At 38.5% G+C, this 19,048-nt stretch overlaps 1 protein-coding gene across 2 annotated transcripts in view; it reads left to right on the forward strand.

Annotated features, from left to right (window-relative positions):
• The window catches only part of pkn1b (protein kinase N1b), a 35,975-nt gene that overhangs the window by 13,863 nt on the left and 3,064 nt on the right, over positions 1-19,048 (forward strand). The window contains exons 5-21 of one of the 2 annotated variants that reach the window (XM_084106639.1): positions 1,587-1,735; positions 6,554-6,767; positions 7,621-7,806; positions 7,893-8,002; positions 8,848-8,991; positions 9,157-9,232; positions 11,579-11,708; positions 11,788-11,869; positions 12,626-12,720; positions 12,893-12,965; positions 14,010-14,101; positions 15,324-15,500; positions 15,869-15,931; positions 16,031-16,107; positions 16,451-16,593; positions 17,306-17,413; positions 17,547-17,627. In XM_084106639.1, coding sequence (XP_083962765.1) covers positions 1,587-1,735; positions 6,554-6,767; positions 7,621-7,806; positions 7,893-8,002; positions 8,848-8,991; positions 9,157-9,232; positions 11,579-11,708; positions 11,788-11,869; positions 12,626-12,720; positions 12,893-12,965; positions 14,010-14,101; positions 15,324-15,500; positions 15,869-15,931; positions 16,031-16,107; positions 16,451-16,593; positions 17,306-17,413; positions 17,547-17,627 — 2,000 coding nt within the window. The remainder of the gene's footprint in view (positions 1-1,586; positions 1,736-6,553; positions 6,768-7,620; positions 7,807-7,892; positions 8,003-8,847; positions 8,992-9,156; positions 9,233-11,578; positions 11,709-11,787; positions 11,870-12,625; positions 12,721-12,892; positions 12,966-14,009; positions 14,102-15,323; positions 15,501-15,868; positions 15,932-16,030; positions 16,108-16,450; positions 16,594-17,305; positions 17,414-17,546; positions 17,628-19,048) is intronic. The other variant, XM_084106640.1, reaches the window with a different exon arrangement.

Here is a 19,048-nt window from a genome sequence, read left to right on the forward strand (position 1 = left end):
TGTCAAAGCAGCTTCAAAGTAATAAACTGAAAAATAGCAGTGTTAATGTGGCAGAATTCATTATGAATTTATGGTAAAGCAGCTCGACAGAAGAGAAGTGTCATTATTGAGATCAATTTAGTTCAATGTTGATTCAGTTCAGTTCATTAATAGTGTCAAAGTTACAAAGTTAGTGTCATTCATCTCAATTTTATCTGATAGTCAGACCTAAACCCAAATTTAATCTATCTATCTATCTAGAATGTAACTCACGATTTTTATCATCTATAACGAGCTGCAGCTTGTATTATGAAGTGATTTACATGAAAAAAATATTTGGACTTGTGACGAATAAGAGTTTATTTGTGTAATGAATTTCCTACATGACTTGTAGTTTCAGTATATGAATTCATTAGACTTATAATAATGTGCATATAGAGTCGTATGGACTGATTTATGGTATTTTATAGTGTTTCCTTTGCTTTTTGGAGCTTGATATTTGAAGTTCCTTTTGGCTGTTGTATATAAAAGATGTGCAAAAAAATCTCCTTTGTGTTCCACAAAAAATAACAGCAAACGTGTTTGAAACGACATGAGGAGGGTGAGTAATAATGACAGAATTTAAACTTTTGGATAAGCTGTCCTTTAATAAAACTACATCTGAATGCAGAGAGTGAAAGAGACAGATTTGAAGAAAGACATGAGAAAGATGAGAGATGGAGAGGGAGGAAATGGAGGGCGAGCTGAATCTGCGGCTCTAATGGACCCTAATGGTGTGTTTCGGCGCTGATGTCTCGTGTCCCGAGGCCGGAGGGTTAAGAATAGATTTATTAATGTGGCTCCGCCCTCAGCCATCGCTGAGATCCACGGGACGCTCCTAGGAGTGACGTCTGACATCCTGTGAGGGGATTTAAGGACTCCACTTTTATGTTTTAGTCATTTTAGTTCTTCTCTTCAGTTCTTTATTATATCTTATTTTATTACAGTTAACATTTATTTTAATTTTAGTTCTTCTCTTTAGTTCTTTTTTCTATCTTATTTTATTACAGTTAACGTTTATTTTAACGTTTATTTTTAGTAATTTTAGTGTAATTTTTGTTAGTTTTTGTTATGTGTATTTTTTTATTTCAGTTTCAGTTTAGTTTTAGTAATTTTAGTTCTGTATTACATTTTATTTAATTTCAGTTAACGATAATCTTCATTTTAGTACTTTGATTATGTTTTTGTTGTAGTTTTTTAATGTAATTTTTACTTAAACTAAATGAAAATTAGAAATGTTGCCTAGACAACTAATTGAAATTAAATAAGTGCCTTCAGACCGTTCATGTTTAAGTTATTTAACATTCCTAATTACAATCAAACAAACATAAACTCATCACAGATTTTCACTCAGTGATGGAGGACTTATAAATAGTGTGTGTGTTTGTGTATGTGAGCGAGAGTGTGTGTGTGTGTGTGTGAGAGTGTGTGTGTGTGTGTGTGTTTGTCTATGTATGTCATCACTTGGAAGGATCTAACATGTGTGTGTGTGTGTGAGTGTATGTGTGTGTGTTTGTCTATGTATAGCACGCCCGGAAGGATCTAACCTGTGTGTGTGTGTGTTTCAGCAGGTAAGCCGGATCTGTGTGGGATGGAGCTGCGTATCGAGGAGCTCTGGCATCATTACCGAGTGGAGCACGCCATGGCCGAGGGAGCCAAAAACATGCTGAGACTTATGGGAGCTGGGAAAGCACAGGACAAGAAAGCCATTGCTGAGGTGTGAGAAATATATGGTTGCCAGTGGGTATGCCAACATTAAAACCACGCAAGTATTTCTAATAGGCAAAATTCTGCCTCTAATAAATAAACAGGAACATGGTAGTGTGGTAAAAGGTCAAATACATGACATCCAATCAATTTACCACATCTTTTGTGGTCAAAACTGACTGTATCCACACAAGCAGGAAGCATATGATAGGATGTGTGCAGAGTATATGCAATCACACTACATTACTGCCATTCTCGACGATGTACCTTTGTAAAAAAATAAATCAAATAAAAAGGTGGGGATTAAACACTTATTAGCATGAAGAACAAATATAGACTGCGCATAGAGATCGATTTAAAGTCCCCCTGTAGTCAATAATTTTATTGCTTAAAACTCATTTTTGATCACCAAAATGTATTTAAACAAATTTTACTGACTATTAAATTAGTCAGTTAGTCTGACTAAAAATTAGTCATTTTTCCTTGAAAAAAATTAAAAATAAATCTTGATCGAAAAATTGTTGACCGAATTTTTTACTTCATTGGAATGGTACGAAACTTGGTAAAGGTTTTGGCACTTGCTGTGTGTACACACACACACAAAATTATGGACATGATTTGAAAAGGTCCTGTATATAAATAGTCACATTTGTGCTCCTAGCGGTCAAAAATTAGCGCTCTGGAAATTAATGGGAGATGAATTTATCTAGTGGAAACTTTTGGTACTGCAGCCAAACAAAATCTTACTGAAAGCTATTTTTTTTGAGATATCAACCTCAAATTTGGAACACAACTTGTTTAGATTTATGCCTTTGATTTTCTCGCAGTTTTAGAGTAAAACGTGAAAATATATATTTCATATAAAAATTGAAAATAGTATTTTTGTGCATTTTTCATAACAATAAACATACAATTCTGTAACTTTTTTCAGTTCACGTTTTAAAACTTTTTTCACTTCAGATATAATCTGCCAAATGCCGTCTTTGAAAAGCCGTAAGTTTACTTAAGTCTCTGCTCTAAAGCATTCAAGATTTACGACAGTTTAAGTTGGAAATTAAATTTTCAGGTTTATGCTCAAAAAGGGAATAAATGGATTATAAATACTGCGTAAATATAATTTAGAACCATACAATTATAATAAAAACATTATGTAACTAAAATATTGTACTGTAATTTTATTTGACATAAAAAAAAAAAATTCGGTCCTTTTTGACTGACACAGGAAGAGCACCAGAGGGTTAAAATAGCTTGAATATAACTGGACACCCTTGCCTCATTTAGTAGTCGCAGTTCACAATACGCAAATGAGCCCCGCCTCCACTTACTCACAGCAGCTCAGAGATCCACTCGTTGATGTGCAAGTTACTTCCAAACTGTAATACATTATACATTACTTGTTACTGTTATTAAAAAGTAATTCTTTACCTTACAATATTACTGTCTCAGAATTGTAATGCGTTACATTACTCCTGTATTACTTTTGAGTTACTTTAACCAAAATAACTACAGAAGTAGAACTTAACATTCTAAAATGACTAGGGCTGTAAAGATATGCGATATGAAACCGCGACACTCAGATTCATGAACCTGTGTCGGTGTGCGGTGTGAGAAGGCAAAATCACGACACACCCCACACGTCCAGATCCAAAGCTACCACATCTTTAAATTACTTTTAGTATTATTTGAAATTAACATTATAAAATACGTAGACCTACACCACAAAACTAGTTGAGAATAAATTAGGGTTGTGCCGATAGACGATAGTATCGTGTATCGACGATAGACAGAGATATCGCCGATGGCAGATGCCTTTGACGATATCAATACGATAATTGGCTCGTTTTTCCATTAATGTATTAAATCATTATTATTATTATGAAGCTAGTATAGTTATTAAATTAATTAGGAACTACAATTATATGCCTTGCCTAAATTCATAACGACATCACCACATAACCACACTTGCGCCATATCACGCGCGTATGAGGACTCCTCAAAGAAAATGTTTTTAAAACAGACAAAACAAAAACTACATCCCAAAACGAAATTTCATTGCAAGGTGATCCATTCACAAATTGTCAAGAGTGCTTTAACAGATGCATAATTTTTATACAGAGCCTAGATGAAGACGCGGCATCGTTGTTCGTCAGTATTTTGTTTCCATAGCACATTAACAAAATATTTAATGACACGAATAACACTAAAAACAATACAATTACAAAATATTAATTATAATAATTATATTAATAAAATGATATAGGCCGCCTAGGCCTAATAAAGTCTTTAGTTCACGAAGCATCTGTGAAACTCTGCCATCTGTGAAAATCACAAGCAACTTCAAACTTGTTTAACAAGAAATATTCTTCTAATTTTTTCGCTGTCAATAATGTAAGTCCACAAGAGAAATATTCAGCCAGTAATTAAGATAGTTGCTGTAGCCTACCGTTATCCACCGTCGACTCTGAGAGAACGTGCTGTTAATGCAGCGAAAGCTCAGTCCGTTTCTGCTTTCGTTTTCAGGGATTGAGCGCGTTTACATGCACGTTATTAACTCGATTATGCTGAATAAACTGACAATGCATGTGGTCATGTAAACGGATTAACCCGTTTTCCTTTATCAGAGTCAAGTCATAAGTTTAAGTCGGCGTATAACCGATCGACTTTTAGATTTTTGCCTCTGATTTCTCCTGGCATTTAAAACACCTGCGTTATTGAAGTGCGGTGCGCATGTGAAGTGCATCCAGACAGAGAGAGCACTGGTAGGAGGACATATATCGCAGACTCCGACTCTTTCTTGAATCAAGAAATTAAAACGTGTTCACATCTCGTCAAACAGTCAAAATGCTGCAGATCTGTAACGGCATGAGAGGATAATGTGTGTCCGTAAATTTCCCGCTGACATGTTGAAATACTCCGAGTCAGATACAAGAATGATTAGGATCTTTTTTTTACCTCACTATACCAGGAAATAACCTGATTTAGCCTATTAATAAACACTCCACCTTTGCTAGCAAAATAGAAAAAAGATTCTCATTTAAAACGAAGTAATAAAACAAGCAAATTGATGAGTAAATAAGCAAGTTAATAATCAAATAAGTAAGCCCCGCCCCCTCACGATAATATCGTGTATCGCCGATCTCACAGGCTGACGATAGGACGATATGAAAATGGAGCATATCGCGCAACCCTAGAATAAATTATTTAAAATTGGGCAATTCCAGCATTATGGACGTGACATTTGCAGTAAAAACTTGAAATATAAATTCTCAGAAAATGCATTTAATACCAATATATTGAAATGTCTGTTTATACATCCATAGACTACTCCCTTAATAAAGGAGTCCAGACATTAGAAAAATATACACACATGCATTTTATATTTAATATGAGGGAAATAGCGTGACACAAAAAATCTTTAACTTTTAGCGGACGGACGCGACCGCTCTGAAAGCGGCACTAAAGACTGCTTAAGCTTTCACAGAGACCTCAAACAGCACAAAGCCTTTCTTTAAAGTGAATTTCGTTTTGTATTAATTGTATCTTAATTTTAATCAATGATTCATCTACCAATTGCCTGGATTTAATAAGTAAGAAGAAATATAAGTAGATAAGAGATAACCAGGACACGGAGGCGCGGGCGTCTCATAAATGAACCGAAACTCAGCGTCTACTTGCCTCACTCACAGTCAGACATGTCTACTTTTAAACAGAACAATTCAAAACGAAAGAAAACGGACTGCTCTCTGGTTAGAAAGAAAACACAGAAGAGCAAACAGAGTAATGCGCATACGTCCATCATCTTCTTCTACCATATTCTCCCATTAACCGCTTTTCCACTGGCCAGCGCGAGCACAGAGACCGAAATCATGATCGCGGCACTCCTGTAAAACCTGCCCTAAACACGCTTTTGCTGGACTATGTCACACAATACAAAGGTACACCAGCAAGAGGGAGATGAATGAAATAAATCGCCTTACAAATATATCAGAAGCTGTCATTTAGTCATTATTTACAAACTTGGACACCACACGCACGGCTATTGACTGACCACGAACAGGTAATAACTTGCATTTTTCATTTGTTAATGTCTCGCGGTCTGGCTGTATTTATTTTATTTTTTTTAATGTTTTTGAACAATTAATTTTTGGGCTAAAAGTGTGTTGTAACGCATGCGTTACTGAACATGTACCGAGTAAAATATTACTGAAAATTGATTAGTAATGCCTTACACTACTGCGTTATAACAAAAAGTAATAAGTTACTGTAATACATTACTTTTGTAACGCATTACTCCCAACACTGATGATCACATGTTGATCTGATTGGTTACAAGGTAGCTTGTGACTTCAGAAACACCAGCGATTTCAAACCGTGTTTTTGAGACTGTCTTTGGTTCACTGCAGTCTTAAGGAGAAAATAGTTTCTCAGCTGAAGGAAATAATCCATTATTTATCAGCTTTAATATATCGGCCAAATCTTCTTATCGCCGATAACGATAACATTAAAAATGAACATATATCTGCCGATAACGATATGGTGGCCCATATATCGTGCATCCCTGTTTATTTATTATATTAATCATTAAATTAAATGATTTTTTTACAATTAGGCATAAAACATGACATACATTTAATAGGATAAGAAAAAGCTTTGCATTTTTAAGATAAAATAAAGGTAAAAAATGCACAGGAAAATCTATTTAATGGGACAAATATTGTCCCTTCATAGAAAAGGTGTGACTGCAGTCTAAGTTTATTATAAGTTTACAGTCTAAGACCTTTGCTTGCTCCTTGTGGCGGGTTGGTTAAGTGTTTGTTTGTGTGTCTAGGCTCAGAGTCGTCTGAGTGAAGCGTCCCAGCGGTTGGATCTGCTGCGGGTGTCGTTGGAGCAGCGGTTGGGGGATCTGCCGGAGGAACACCCGAAAGCATGTCTGATTAAAGAGGAGCTGGTGCTGGCGTCATCCTCGGCCTTCAGCTCCCGTCACAGCGCCCCCTACGTCCACAACCAGTACAGCACCCTGTGCAAACCCTCGCCGCTCACCGGTACGCCAGACACAACACACACACACACACACACAAACATGTCCTCGGCCTTCAGCTCCCGTCACAGCGCCCCCTATGTCCACAACCAAACCAGTACAAACCCTCGCTGCTCACCAGTACGCCAGACACAACACACACACACAAACATGTCCTCGGCCTTCAGCTCCCGTCACAGCGCCCCCTATGTCCACAACCAAACCAGTACAAACCCTCGCTGCTCACCAGTACGCCAGACACAACACACACACACACACACAAACATGTCCTCGGCCTTCAGCTCCCGTCACAGCGCCCCCTATGTCCACAACCAAACCAGTACAAACCCTCGCTGCTCACCGGTACGCCAGACACAACACACACACACACACACACACACAAACACGTCCTCGTGTTAATTTGGTTAATTTAATTTGTTAATTTAGGTTAATGCATTAAGTAACGTTAGCCAATTGGACCTTATTGTAAACTTGGTATTCTAATGATTTTTGACATAAAAAAAATTGATAAGTTTGGCCCATACAATGGCTATTGCCACAAATATACCTGTGCGACTTGTGACTGGTTTTGTGGTCCAGGGTCACATATATTGATTAAACTGTAAAGCATTTATACATCATGGTAGCAATTCTTATTAAAATCAAAAGAAATAAAATATTATTACGGAAACGTGAATTAGGGATAAAATTTCACAATGCAACAGCCTACTAATGCCTACTAAAATTAGGCTTAATTTTGCCAAGTGTAATTTTTTGTGTCTGATTTTGGGTGAAATGTGAGCATGAATGTGTTTTTGAGGCTGTAGTTTCAGTGTGTCGTGACCGAGCCGGATATGAATGTTGTTGTTGTGGTTCAGGGACGCTGCAGGTGCGTCTGCTGGGGTGTGTGGGGCTCCTGGAGCAGGTCCCGGGTCGCAGTCGCTCGTCCCCGCTTGTCCTGCCTCACTTCGGTCCAGGAGACGCTCGCCCCTTCAAACTCACTCTGAGCAGCAGAACCAGCAGCTTCAGCCTGAAGATCCCCAGCAAGAGTGAAGATCTGTCCGGTCAGTTCACTCTCGGGACGGTATTTAACTGAAATGTTTTTATTGTATTTGAATGATGGTCTGATGTTGTGTTTGTGTGTGTGTAGGGGAGGTGAGCGCGGTGTTGAAGCTGGAGAACTGTGTGGTGGGACAGACGAGCTGGAAGAGTGTTGGTGAACAGACCTGGAATCAGAGCTTCACTCTGGAGCTGGAGAGAGTGAGTCTCACACACACAAACACACACACACACACACACTCAAACACACACTCACACTTAAATATGCACGCACTCAAACACACTCAAACAGGCGCACATATCTTTGTGGGGACTCTCCATAGACGTAATGGTTTTTATACAGTACAAACTGTATATTCTGTCCCCTTACACTAACCCTACCCCTAAACCTACCCATCACAGAAAACTTTCTGCATTTTTACATTTTCAAAAAAATATCATTTAGTATGTTTATTAACCCATTTCCCTCATGGGGACCGCTGGCTGGTCCCCACAATGGAGGTGATCTCAGGTTTTACTATCCTTGTGGGGACATTTGGTTCCCACAATGTAATATAAACAAACACACACACACTCTCTCACACACACACACACACGCGCACACACACACACACACACACTAATGGTCTAATGCCCTGTGTTCAGTCCCGAGAGATGGAGATTGCGGTGTACTGGAGGGACTATCGCTCGCTCTCTCTCTCTCTCACACACACACACACACACACACACACACACACTAATGGTCTAATGCCCTGTGTTCAGTCCCGGGAGAAGGAGATTGCGGTGTACTGGAGGGACTATCGCTCGCTCTCTCACACACACACAAAGACACACACACACTCTCACGCACACACACACACACACACACACACACACACACACACTAATGGTCTAATGCCCTGTGTTCAGTCCCGAGAGATGGAGATCGCGGTGTACTGGAGGGACTATCGCTCGCTCTCTCACACACACACACACACACACACACACACACTCTCACGCACACACACACACACACACACACTAATGGTCTAATGCCCTGTGTTCAGTCCCGAGAGATGGAGATTGCGGTGTACTGGAGGGACTATCGCTCGCTCTGCGCTCTGAAGTATCTGAAGCTGGAGGATTTCCTGGATAACCAGAGACACCGGATACAGCTGGAGCTGGAACCACAGGGACTTCTGCTGGCCGAGGTGCCAATCACACAGAAACACTCCTAACGTGATGTTCATTTGCATACAGTCAAGTTTTAGCATCCATCTCACTTGTCATTTTGAACTAATATGACCAGAAAATGTGTGCATATCCTGATTTTGATAGAAATTTAGATTTGAAACAAAATTTGGTGTGTGTTACAGGTGATGTTCATCAACCCCGTGATCGAGAGAGGTCCACGTCTACAGCGCCAGAGGAAGGTGTTTTCTAAACAGCAGGGTAAAACTCACTACCTGTTAGCTACCTGCAGTGCATGCTGGGAAAGAAAACATCTCAGGCTACGACTCTAACCCTAGTTCCCTGAGTAGGGAACGAGACGCCGCTTTGGGAACGCCCCTGCGTGATTGCGTCTGAAGCACGTCAACTAATACAATGGCGAGAGTGAAAGTCAAGGGTGGGTGACGTCACAACCAGTAAAGGATAAAAGCACATCCAGTCTGACCGGCGTTAGCTTTGATGAGGCCGAAGCAAGTCAATCACAGGGATGTAGGAAGTATGGCAAAGTGACGACCCTTTCGAGGGAACTTGCACTGCCTCGATGATGCTTTGGGAACGAGAATGCCCTAATGCCATACGGCCAAGAACCTCACGACATTAGAACTCTAGACCCAAGGGCATCCATGTCTAGGTCATAAAATCTGACAAACGTGAGCGGTGAAGACCAGCCCGCTGGACCACAAACTTCTTGAAGGGTCACCCCAGAAATTAGGGCCTTGGAGGCCGCCATACCCCTTGTAGAATGGGCTCTAGTGGCCAAAGGTGAAGGCTTGCCCAAAAATATGCAAGAGACATAGCCTCGACTATCCATTTGCTAACCATCTGTTTGGATGCAGGAAGGCCTTTTTTAGGGGGCCCAAAGCAAACCAGCAGCTGATCAGACTTTCTCCACAGGACGTAAGTGTCCAGTGCTCTCACTGAACAGACGAGGTTCAATTTCTCCTGGTCTTGATCTTTAAAGGGAGGACAGAACGCCTGCAGTACGATAGGCCGTGGAACATTGGTTGGAACCTTAGGTAGGTTTCGGATAGAGGAACGCTTTGGCCATCCCGGGTGCAAACTCAAGGCACGAAGGAGATACCGATAGGGCCTGAAGATCTCCCACTCTTTTTAGTGAGGAAATGGCTAGAAGGAACACAGTTTTGAGGGTCAAACTTTTCTGAGACAGAATCAAGAGGCTCGAATGGAGCGGGAGATAAACCTTCTAGAACAAGAGCCAGATCCCAAGCTGGAGGTCTGGTACAAACTGCAGGCCTCAGCCTCAGGGTGCCATGAAGCAAACGTATTATAAGAGGATCTCTTCCAACAGATAGACCACCTAAGGGGGACATGGTAGGCTGCAATGGCCGCATCATAAACCCTCAGTGTGGAAGGAGATAACCCTGAAGCAAAACGATCTTTCAGGAACTCAAGTACTGAACCAACAGTGCAGTTAACTGGATCCCATTGTCTCGGCCACGTCTGCACCATTGCGTCTAGTCCCAATGGGGCTGGATGCGTGAGGGAGAACCAAAGTGGACAGTGCGGCGTATCCTGAGACGTGAACAGATCCACCTGTGCCTGGCCATAAACTCCCTAAACGTCCACCTCTCGCCTCTCGAGGCTGGCCTCTGGTGTAATAAGAGCAGTCACTTCGGTGACCTGAAGCATACTGGCAGGAAACGACCGATTTGACAGACTTTCGACCCTCCTCAGTGTTTCTCAGCTCGCCATTAAATATTCAGCTTAGACACAGCACAAGACAATACCTCCACCAGCTCCTCATACGCTGGGGAAAGAGCTGGCGTTTCATCTTTCCCCATTTCGACGCTCAACACATCTAGTTCCTCGGAACTAGACAGCTGAAGCGCCGGTGCCACCTCCGGGGTGGAAGGAACCGCGGGGCGGGCTTCCGACTCCGGAGAGAGAGCACTGGATCCCACAGGTAAAGGCTGAGAAAGGGCGGGGCCCGTCTCAAGCCCCACCGTAAGATCCATTTGCGATCCCCACGTTAAGAGCTTTTGTGCTGCCCCAGCGGGGCCCGAACCGCAGGGAACACTCACCTGAACACCCTCCTCAAAGAGTGCGTAAGCGGCAGCCTCTCACAATGCTCACAGTCAGCCCTCTCGAAGGCTGACAGAGCATGCTCTGCTCCCAAACACATCACACAAATTTCGTGTGTATCCCCACCCGTAAGATAACGAGGGCAGGGAGAAGCAAACAACTTGAATGATAGTTTGGACGCCATTTTTATATATATATAATTTATGATTATCTATTTTAGACCCCAAAAAAAACTATATACACTAACTAAATACATTTTTTTATTAAAGCTCTTTTTTGGTTATATATATATACACACACATTAAAATTCACAATTAATTAAAAACATTTAATTTATCTTTTTAATTTTCAATTTTACAATTGTGCCTTTTTAAATTAGCCTGAGGTCAATAGAGAGTTCATCTATTTTAGTCCTCAAAAAAACTCTTGAACTCTCTGAACAGCACGAGAGTATATATAACATGATATAATATTGTGACGTAGTTTTTACAGTATTTAACTTTTGTCCTGTTTGTTGTGACTCAGGGAAAGCGTTCCTGCGCGCTAAACAGATGAACGTAGACATGGCCACATGGGTTCGTCTGCTGAAGAACGCCATTCCCATGGGCTCGTCCACACACAGCTACACACAACACAGCCACACACACAACAGCAGGTAACACACAGCATACACACACACACACACCTGTGATCCATCCTGACCAACATGACTGACTCTGAGCGTTTCTCCACAGCGAGATTTCCATTCAGAAGATCCAGCTGGACGACGACTCTCCTCCGTCTGTGACGAGGAAAAACACACAGACGTCTGAGACGGTAAATCAGGAACACGCTTTCATATATGGACAATAATATTTAATAACATATTTACTATATGGATCATTGACAGGAGTGATTTTCCGGATTCACAACATAATTTAAAGGAAAATCTATGACGTTACTAGTTCATACATCATATCAGTGAATATCTGAGCGGATATTGTGACAAACAGGACGATATGATCCTCAATATTTCAATCCCAAATACTGTGCAATTGTAGCCATAATCATATTCTTCTTAATTAATTTTGCTAAATTAATTCTGGCTGCTAGTCATACTGCATTTACAGCTTACAAATGGTTTGTAGAAGCTTCTGCTTGGTCTTAATGTTTTATGCATCATTTTTATGTACATTTTTTAAATATTATATATTAAAGATTACACCACAGGTTTAGTTTGATGTCTTTAAATAATTGATTTAAGTTAATTTTGCAAACAAATTTCTTTAATATAGAATTTGATATTTTATCTTCTGTATATTTAGTGTAGCAGCACAAAATGACTTGCACTGATTTGGGAAAACTATTTACAATGAATGAAAACTTGCTCTCGATTCTAATTGCAATGTGCTTTATTGGCATGAACCATACATTTGTATTGACAGCATTTGCTGTGTACAATGGCAAAAAAGTACAAGTAAAACAATACATGCAAAATAAAGTAAGAAAAGATGTATGTAAACTAAGAGAATAGTAATGAATGAAAGTAACAAAAGAGGGAATAATAATGTGTTGATGATAATAATTTGTCAGGTGGACATTGGGCTGGTGCCGGAGCCGGTCTCTCCTCCTGATCCTGTTCCTCCTGAGAAAGCTGTCAGGATCACTTCCCATAATTCCCAGCGCAGGTACACGTCCTACCAGCACAACATATGTCTTCCAATCCAGGCCAAGAGACAGCGTCACACACACACACACTCATGATGTAGTTTCTGACCTCACACCAGCTCTTACCTTCAGTTTAATTACATCCGGCCTGTGTGTGTGTGTGTGTGTGTGTGTGTGTGTGTGTGTGTGCAGGTCGTCCAAAAGCCCTCTGTGTCTTCAGGATTTCCGAATGATCGCAGTTCTCGGCCGGGGACATTTTGGCAAGGTAACTGGAACACGTTCAGTCTTAAAATATAAACTGCAGCAACTAGTCAGACAGAATCAACACATTTTTTTAAATCTAATATTTGCATTTTATTTTATTTCATTTAAATTGACAAAAAATGTATTTTAATAGTTTTAATTAACAACAACAACAATAACATTATTATTATTTTCTTCTATATTTCTGTTTTTCCTCCACACCCTTCTGATGTTACCGCTGTGATCTGTACGGAACAGCTTTATTTTATGTATCAAAGATAATAATCTGTACCTAGAGTTCCCTTATATTTACACATCTGATATACCGTGTTATTGTTTCTTTTTTGGATCTTTGTTCAGAAAAAACAAATGTCATATTAGAAAACTAAATCAAGTTTACAAAAAACAAACAAACAAAAAACAACGACAATAACAAGCCCAACTCAAAACAAACGTTTTAAAGCAGTTTTGCTTCTGAACTCAGATTTTACATAGCATTAACAATTTTGTTAAAAATTTAAATGTTTTTATTTTATTTTAAATATTAATTTTATTTAGAATATTTACTGTATTTGGAATATTTTCAGATTTTTCAGTTTTCTTTTTAATTTAAGTTTAAGTCTTTTTTTATTTGTTTTGGTGTTTTAACATTTCAGTTTCTAGCTTAAATTTATGTATTTTTTTCAGTTTTAGTTTTTATTTCATTTTGATTTTAGTATTTCACACTTAAACTTTTTTTTATTTCAGTTAGTTGTCAAGGAAACATTTCTAATTTTCATTTACTTTAAGTTTTTAATCTAATATTTATATTTTATTTCAGTTATCAGAAATGTTTCTTAATAGTTTTAGCTTACAATAACAACTCTAGTGAGTTCTACAAGAAAGTTCATGTTTTACAACAGTGGTTTTGCTTCTGAACTCCGGTTTTACATTGATTAAACGACAAAAGCTATGAGAAGTGTTTTCTCTTCCCTATTAAGGGTACACACCAGTTGAGAAACACAAAGAGCCAGTGTGTGAATTAAGATTCATGTGCACATTGAGTATGATTTGTGTGTGTTTCCAGGTCCTTCTGTCTGAATACAGACACTCAGGAAAGATGTACGCCATCAAAGCTCTGAAGAAAGGGGACATTGTGGCGCGGGACGAGGTCGAGAGGTGAGCGTTAGGATGTATTTTAGGATGTATTTTTAGGATGTATTTTTCCTTATAAACATTGCATGAAAAGATATTTTGTCACTGGGTTGGCTTGTACTTTTACTGAAATCTTCCCCCACAGAGCTTCATATTAAATTAGTGATGCACCGAAATTTTGGCAACCGAAAAATATTCGTCCGAAAATGAATTTTCTGTTTCATCCAAAAAGTGAGAGAAAGACTGACGTTTAATTAGCGCTTCTCCGATTGTGCATTTTAACTGTGTCAGTGTGTATTTCAGTCTGTGCTGTTTTCAGTTGATGCATGAACAAAATTTGTAGCGTGCCTGCCATCCAATAATCACAATAAGTTTTGTACTTTGATGCTTTTGATATGAAAAAAAAATTCTCAGCTGTGAAATTCTGTGAATTTGATCACAAAACAATAAATGTGGTTTTGTTGCTCTTTAATGTGGCGTGACAGATCGCAGTAGACGCTTCGAGAACCGGTCATCTCTTCCTCTTTACTACTAGTTATAGCACAAAATACAGTATACATATATGAACATCAGAAGGAATGTTGAAAGAAACAGCAACCTGTTGTATTCATTATATATTGTATATTTGAATAAATCTGTCATGAAAACAAGGTCTTATTACAGTCACCATGTATATTTGAACTGCGAATTGTAATAGAAATATACGTAACACTTTACAATAAAGTCCCATTAGTTAATGCATAGACTAATATTAACTAAAAATGAGCAATACATTTGTTATAGCATTTATTAATCTTTTGAAATGTTGAAATAAACATTAACTAAGATTCATAAATGCCTTAAAAGTATTTGCAACGTTAGTTCATGTCAGTAAATGGAACCTTATTGTAAAGTGTTACCACTGTATCATTAAAAAGTTGAAATAAAAACTAGGCTAACTTGTGTGCAATGTAAATTGCTTATATGCAACTTATACGGTTTTATTTTAGTGTTGATTATTAAATAAACTTTATTTTCAGTTTCTCTTTTGGCTGAATGAAAACTTTATTTTCAGTTTCTCTTTTGGCTGAATGAAAACTTAAATTTCGGTTTTGGTATAAAATGAATTTCAGTGCATCACTAGATCACATGTTATCGGACCGTCTTCTCAGCACGCAGAATCTTTGCTTTCATAAAGACAGAAAAATAGCTTGACCTGGTTAAGACACATATTACTCTCTCACATATTACTCTCTCTCTCTCCCAGTTTGATGTGTGAGAAGCGCATCTTCGAGACGGTGAACAGCGCGCAGCATCCGTTCCTGGTGAACCTGTTTGCATGTTTTCAGACGCCAGAACACGTGTGTTTTGTCATGGAGTACACGGCTGGCGGTGACCTGATGATGCACATACACGCCGACGTCTTCTCGGAAACACGCTCTGTGTAAGTGTGTGTAATTCATCTAGTTAATGTGCTACACTAGTAGGTGTTAAGTGTGCATTTTGGATGTGTTTTTCCTGGAACTATGTGTTTAAAAATAAAGGTTCCAAAAGGGGTTTTTCAAAGTGATGCAATAGAAGAACCATTTTTGGTTCCCCAGAGAACCTTTAAGTGAAGAGTTCTTAAAAAAAAAAAAAAAAAAAATGAATTTTAAAATTCTAAAGAACCTTTTGTGGAATGGAAAGATTCTATGAATGTGAAAGGGTTCTTCATGGAACCATCTATGCCAATAAAGAACCTTAATTTTTAAGAGTGAACAGTGAGGATTTTACTGTAGTCTTCATATATGTGTGTGTTTGTGTGTTATGCAGGTTTTATTCTGCCTGTGTTGTTTTGGGGCTTCAGTTTCTTCATGATAATAAGATTGTGTATCGGTGAGTACATGCACAATTACAGCATAAAATTACATACTGGCACAGTTTTCAAAAACTGTTAAGTTAGTAAGTTAATTATTGTGTCTATGTGTGTGTTAGAGACCTGAAGCTGGATAACCTGCTGCTGGATACTCAAGGTTACGTGAAAATCGCAGACTTCGGTCTCTGTAAAGAGGGTGAGTCACAGACTGTCCTGATTTTGATGGAGTTAATGGACTAAGAACATGATGTTTGTTCATTCTTTGATGAATACAGTTCAAAAGAACAGCATTTATTTAAAATTGGCATTTTTTGTAACATTATAAACGTCTTTACTGTCACTTCTGATCAATTTAATGCATCCTTGCTGAATAAAATCATTCATTTCTTTGAACATAAAACCGGTTCTTTTGCATTTTGAGACAATTTTGTAACCAAAAACGCTAGAAATTACTGCAAAAAAGAAGGCATAATGTCCTTTGTGCTTTCTCTTTCTGTCTATCCAACGCTTGTTTTTGTCCCACTCTCTCTGTCCTGTAGGAATGGGTCATGGGGACAGAACCAGCACATTTTGTGGGACTCCAGAGTTTCTTGCTCCAGAGGTTTTGACTGACACGTCCTACACAAGAGCCGTGGACTGGTGGGGTCTCGGCGTGCTCATTTACGAGATGCTGGTCGGAGAGGTGTGTGTTTGCACACTTTTTGCTCAGAATTTTTATATTATTTCCTACTAAAATAGTTTTTTTTCTTGCTTTAAGCATAAATCTAACAAAATTTGGTAAAGTTCACTTCAAAATATGTTTTGCCTTGTTTTTTTTCTAGTACAATTATTTAAACATTCTTAAATAAAGATTAATTTGCTTGAGATGCAAAATGGCATCTTGTTTTCTGAGAAGCTTATAAAAATGAAGTGTGTTTGTTTAATATGAGGGGAAAATGTGCCAACTACACTTGGAATTGTTTATTTTTCTGATCCTATTGCCAATTTTTTCTCAATTTAAGCAAAAATTCATTTCATTTCGAGCAATTTCTCAGAAAACAAGACGTCATATCCTATGTCATTTCGCATCTCAAGTAAATGTATCTTGATTTAAGAATGTTTAGATATTTATACTGGAAAACAAGACCGAAAATGTGTTTGCTAAAACGAGAAACCAATTTTCCAGAAAATAAGCTTATCACATATAATATATTGTGCACAATATATTATATGTGATAAGCTTATTTTCTGGAAAATTGTGACTTTTAAGTTAATCAACTTAAACAATTTGAGGCAATCGATTGCCTCAATTTTTTTGAGTTCTGGTAACTTATTTGGGTTTACAGTGTGCCGTTATACTTCTTAAGTAAAGACTTAAGTATCAGACAAAATCCTGATAAATGATCTGTGTTCAGTCACCGTTCCCAGGGGACGACGAGGAGGAGGTGTTTGACAGCATTGTAAATGATGAAGTACGTTACCCAAGATTTCTCTCCACCGAGGCCATTGGCATCATGAGACGAGTAAGTCTGTTCACTCAAATTAAATATTTAGGTCTTAATTTAAGATTGATGTATTTGAATTGCATATAAAATTTGACTTATGGGGTTTTAAAGTAAACTATAATGTAAATGTTTTCTTGTCTTCTATTGGTAGCTGCTGAGGCGTAATCCTGAGAGACGGCTGGGCTCCGGGGAAAAAGACGCAGAGGACATAAGGAAACAACCGTTCTTTAGAGTATGAAGAATTCTTTGACTTTTTGGCTTGACTTGCTACAATAATATGGGGCCCCTAAAGGAACATGGTGATGGTAAAAAAAATAAAAAAAATACAGTAGATGGGAGTAAAAAAGTATATTTCAATACTTTTGCTCAAGAAATATTTGCGATGCTTGCAAAACTTTGGCATTTGCTCACAAACCATTAGTGTTTGCCTGCAAAAGGTGTGTTTGCTCACAAATCTGTCACATCCCCCCCCCCCCAAAAAAAACCCCAAATCTTTGCGTTTGCTTGCAAAACATCTGCATTCTTTTGAAAGACTACGACATTCCCCTTTTTTTGATCACAAAACATTTGTGTTCTCTTTCAAAACTATTGCGTTCCCCAGTGAAACTGTAAGGCTGCTGTTTGGGTGGGCTCTTTGTTTTGTTGTGTCATGTGATCCCCACGTTTCCCTTGCATTCATGTCATGTGTTTTTGCTTTCATTTGTGTTGTTCTCATTGGTTTATTGGTTTCATTACATTGAGGTGTTGCTCATTAGTAGTCTGTGTATTTATAGCCCTGAGTTTTCCATGCGTGTTTGTCTAGCTTTGTCATCTTTTGATGCTGTAGTCCACTGCTTTGTTTCATGTCCATGCCATGCTTTACTTAGTCAAGTTTATATTTAAGTTATGTTGATTTCCAAGTTATTGCTTTGTTGATACACTACTGTGGAATCAACTGTATTTGGACTCAGAAAACATTTCGGTTACTAATGTAACCCTCGTTCCCTGAAGGAGGGAACGGGAGACGTAACGTCGACGTGACGTCGAATGTGAGCGACTGAAAGCGAACTGACTCTGCTTCAGTGGAACCATTACAGAAACTTTGTTTCTCACAATACATTTGTGTTCTCCCTCAAAACTATTGCATTCCCCAAAGAAACTTCTACAGTTCCTTTAAAAACAATTGCGCTCACTCACAAAAATACTGACTTTCTCCCAAAAAACTTTGTGAAACATTTGTGTTCTTTTGCAAAACATTTTCTCTCTTTTGCAAAACTATTGCATTCCCCAAAGAAACTGCATTCACTCGCAAAACATTTGCCTTCTTTCGCAAAAACTATATTTCTGTGCTTTTCAAAAACTATTTCAAACTGTATTTCAGTGCACGTTTCTCGAAGAAATGCAATACTTTTGCAAGAGAATGCAATGTTAATTGGGGAATGCAAAAGTTTTGCAAGAGAACGCAAAAGCATTAAAATATACACATTTTTCTCCATCGCCATGTCCCTTTAGGGGCTCCGTACAATAGACCCTTTTTGCGCCGACGTCACAATTACGTCACGGCGTTAGAAACGATCAGAAAACGATCATCAAAAATGCTCATGTTTTTGAAGCACACACTTCATTTCAATAAACTATTGTTTTTTGTTGATATGGATTATGGTTTGGTTACGT

The sequence above is a fragment of the Abramis brama genome (assembly GCF_963993115.1).
Source record: "Abramis brama genome assembly, chromosome: 1".
NCBI classification, from domain to species: Eukaryota; Metazoa; Chordata; class Actinopteri; order Cypriniformes; family Leuciscidae; genus Abramis; species Abramis brama.